A 4,615-nucleotide genomic window follows, 5' to 3' on the forward strand; every position below is an offset into this window, starting at 1 on the left:
CCGATCACTGATCAAAGATCTGATTTTTTCACGCTCTATTTAAACTATACAACGTATGTATGTGTTAAAATTAGAATTTTAAGACAAATTTTAATAACTACAAAAATATACAATTATATATATTTATCTAATCTTCTTTTATTTATGTAATTTAATTTTTTATTCAAACATTTTCAAATTAATCTCTGCGCCTCGCGCGGGGATGAAAGACATTAGTGGTGCCATCTATCATTAATTTTATTACGTAACATTTTTCCCTGTGGATAAAATAGTCAAATTATCAAAGTATTTTTTGATAAACTCCAGATGCAAGATGCAATATGTGTATTTACAGTATATTGACAATCTGAATATTTTTTTCTTTATAATAACGCACAACGTATAGTACTTTTAAGTTACGAGCCATGAAATTACTTTATAAATGCTTTTATGAATTTTATAATATCAAGAAAACATAATTCTTTTGAAAAAATTAACAAATAAAAACATAACATTTTTTGTTATGCTTAATAATATGCACAATTATATTCTTGTGCAAATATTTAAAATCTTGTCAATTGTTGAAACTTTATAGTTCTAAATGATGACGCTACGTTTGTTTGACAATCAGGTAAGATACATACATACGGAGTTTATTTTTACATGGAAAACTACATTACGGCTGTTTTGTGTTACATATAACTTATTGACTTTGACTTAACTTATACATTATACTCGACAACTTTTATATTATATATTATCTGCCCTTTAGGATTATTCGACTTTAGATGCTATACCAAACATATGTATGGAGAATTGCGAAATTCGGAACTATGATTATTTGGAAAAATGCATCAGTAATCTCGAAAATAAAGATTCTGGGGTACTACAGAATACCATGAATACTACAGACGTTGGTTTACAAGACAACTTGGATGATGTTAATTTGAATAACATTGATTTTCATTTCATGAAAATTGAAAACTTGCTCTTGCAAAATGCCGAAGAATCTAAAAATTGTATAAAAAGCAAAGAGATAAGGCAGGAAAAGTCATCAGATGTTAATATTTCATACTCAATTCAAAATTTTAACACAATGAATCTAGAGTGCAATACCTTTTCATGTAATTTAAACAAAGAATCAAATGATATAATAACTATTAACAAGAATGAATCTTATACACTTAACAAAAATCTAACAACTCAATGTTTAGAAAAAAAGCCAATAATAGAGAATTATAATTATTCCACTAAACTTCACATAGAAAATAATAATGGAAATGTACATCCTAATACAAATGAAGATAATAGTTGTATAAATCAAAATGTCATATCAAAGAAACATGGAATTAGGATTGATAATCCTCTTCTGGAACCATCAGATGGAAATGAACAAGTTCAAAAGTGTGAACAGTGTCTAATGACATTCAGATATAAAAGACATTTGGATCGTCATTTGGAAGGTCATCAGAAAAATAATTGCTCTCATTGTGATGAAAAATTTGCTAGACGTAAGCATCTGGAAGTTCACTTATTCCGTGCGCATGGAGAAAGAGTGATCAGGCATGCTCATTTGTGTGATGCGTGTCCCAAAAGTTTCCCTAAACGTGCTCTCTTGAATCGTCATAGAGCAAAACATAACTATCAAAGTGGTAAAGTCTGTTCCGAATGTGGAGAAATGATAAATGTAGATATAGATAAGAAAGAGCACGAGGAAAATCACTGTAAAATGAGGCAATTTAAATGCCAACAATGTTTGCAAACATTTAGTATCAAACAGACGTATTTGTCCCATATTCAGAATCATAATAATTATAAATGTCCTAACTGTAATGTCAGTTTTGCATCAAAAAAGAAGGCACATGAGCACTTTAAGGCAATTCATGTACCAAAGTTAAACAAGTCAGAATCGATAAATAATGGTGGTAAATATTTAAAAAAATTTTTAAATATTAAAATAAAAAATCAATCTTCTCATCATTTATCTAATAATTTTATGTTACAGGTCCATATTTTTGTGACAAATGCAAACATACATTTATCAAGAGGGACGACTATTTTCGGCACTTGGAATCTGCATTACATCTAAGTAAAATTAATAGGGACACTCCTATACGAGCTATATTTTCATGTGCATTCTGTTTGAAAAAATTAATTACGCAAAGAGCTCTGGATCAACACATCAGGCGTATTCATAAAGGCGAAAAACGATTCGTGTGTAATATATATGGATGTACATTTCAGTGTGCCAGAAGGACAGATCTGGATAGGCATAAACAGCTGCACATAGAAGAGCGAAATATCGTGTGCGAGCATTGCGGCAAGACGTTTACCAGTATCAGTATTCTTAAGGATCATGTACTTTATATTCATAGTAAAGAGCGACAATTTATTTGCGAAGTGTGCGGCAAAGCGTTCAAGAGAAACAGTTTACTCAAAAGGCATAAATTGTCGCACGAACAACATCGGCCGTTTGTCTGTATGCAATGCAGCACCGCGTTTAAACGCTCCCATCATCTCACTCGTCACATGGAAACCTGTCACAGAATTACACTGAAAAAAAAGAAAAAGGTAAAGCTTTTTTCGAAACAATCTCACTTAATCTCCATATATTTATCCATATATATCCAACACAATTATAATTATGAATGCAGGTGGTAAAGCTCATGAAAACAGAAGATGGTCATCTTGTGCCAGTGCCAGAAAAACCAAACAAATTAGACTGTAATAAAGTGAAAAGTGAAAAAGAGTGTGAATCAACTGTAAAAAGCAGAAAGAAAGATTGCTCAATTACAAATATAGATGCGCAAGTTATAAACGTTGATTCACCACAGAAAGTACAGCCACTATCAAATTCTGAAGAAAACTCTGAATGCTCAAGTCTATCGCTAGAACTTACGAATTTATCTGTTATCGATTCTATTCCACAGGTTCTTTCATTAGTAGATATAAATACGGGACAAGTGCTTACTGTAGAAGTCGCCAATCCAGAAGTTTTACCTACCGATGAGCTCATTGATCAATTTGGAACAAATTGCAGTGAAATATTGAATTTACCAGATTATCAAGATATAGAATTTCACAATAGTCTTTTAAATGTCGATCAAACGTATTGTACAAACATATCGGAGGACAATACAAATTATTCGGAAGTATCCGAAGTATTATTAGAAAATATCGAAGGTTCGTTCTCGCTTATAAACAGTAACGGTAAGATGGAAACAATAGAAAATTATTTAACAAGTGAATTTTCACCGTTTCTTAATATTTAAAGGCTTGCAGAAAAGAAGAGCTGCATGTATATTTTAAATGTACAGTTGCATTTGCTCAAATTTCAAGTATACAATATTGCATTTTATTGAACCCATGCAAAAATATTATTACTTCTTTTGTTAATGTCAAAAATGTTATTAAATTTTATAAAATATATTTTTTTATGTCACAAGTTTAATGTTAGATTAAACAAACTTGTGACATAAAAAAATATATTTTATAAAATTTAATAACATTTTTAGAAAACTCCTATTTTTGAAGATGTATAAGAATATGTATTCTCTGACAAGAAAATAGGAAAGATCTTATTACACCTCATATATATAAAATAAAAAACCTTTTAATTGTATTTTTAAAGCTGTTATTATATATATATATATATATAGATGTGTGTGTGTGTGTGTGTGTGTGTGTGTGTGTGTGTGTGTGTGTGTGTGTGTGTGTGTGTGTGTGTGTGTGTGTGTGTGTGTGTGTGTGTGTGTGTGTGTGTGTGTGTGTGTGTGTGTGTGTGTGTGTGTGTGTGTGTGTGTGTGTGTGTGTGTGTGTGTGTGTGTGTGTGTGTGTGTGTGTGTGTGTGTGTGTGTGTGTGTGTGTGTGTGTGTATAAATTTAATTTAAAATGTATATATTATCTGTTCTATTATCTTTTCTTATTTTATAAGAGCAAAAAATAAAGTGTGTAAAATATGTGTGTGGTGTGACATTAAATATTTTTTATTTAATTTTATAGCAATATGTATTAAACGATTTTATTTATGTATATAAGATTAGTTTTAAAATATATAGAAAAGAAAATATATCTCAACATGAAATTTAATTTCCAGCAATTTTTTAATATAAATTTCATATAAATAATTTCTCTATTTAGCCGAGCTAAATTGAGTTCCTTTCTATTGTTTCACTACTTCACATTTGTTACTTGAAAAAAGTATATAGAATAAAAATAACTACTTTAATTTTGTATATTATGTGTATAGAATATGAGTGAAGATTGCGTAAAGTCGAAAACAGAATTTAATTTAACTTTAATGCATGAATTAGGATTAAAAGGAATATGATACATACATAACACAATTGTATATACAACTATATCGTCCATTTTTTCCTTTAACAGCATATTGAAATATAAAGAAAACTACATTTTGTAAATTTTAATTATGTATTATAAAATCGTAATATACAGAATATAAATGTATTTCTATTTAAACCATGTATCACAAGCACTTTACAAAACACCTCGCGAGCACCTAATGATTAAATATTTACAATGTAAATGTAAATAGTTTTAATAAATGATAGAATTAGAAGAGGGATCAAATATTTTTTTGCCTTTATTCATTAAAAATATGTTTATATTAAGTATA

General features: G+C 29.3%; 1 protein-coding gene across 2 annotated transcripts; it reads left to right on the plus strand.

The window, feature by feature from the left end:
• The first annotated feature begins 276 nt into the window (after positions 1 to 276).
• LOC115239012 (zinc finger protein 724-like) lies at positions 277 to 3,624 on the plus strand. Of its 2 annotated transcripts, XM_029813295.1 has the most exons (5): positions 277 to 610; positions 752 to 1,904; positions 1,985 to 2,550; positions 2,634 to 2,816; positions 2,910 to 3,624. In XM_029813295.1, exons 1-5 carry the CDS (start codon positions 581 to 583, stop codon positions 3,249 to 3,251), a joined length of 2,274 nt encoding a protein of 757 aa, XP_029669155.1. In that variant the 5' UTR covers positions 277 to 580; the 3' UTR covers positions 3,252 to 3,624. The 2 variants fall into 2 exon arrangements, with proteins under 2 accessions (XP_029669155.1, XP_029669154.1); XM_029813294.1 differs by having other exon boundaries at positions 2,634 to 3,624.
• Positions 3,625 to 4,615: the final 991 nt, after the last annotated feature.

Source organism: Formica exsecta, unplaced genomic scaffold (assembly GCF_003651465.1).
Source record: "Formica exsecta isolate Colony F162 unplaced genomic scaffold, ASM365146v1 scaffold363, whole genome shotgun sequence".
Taxonomy (NCBI): domain Eukaryota; kingdom Metazoa; phylum Arthropoda; class Insecta; order Hymenoptera; family Formicidae; genus Formica; species Formica exsecta.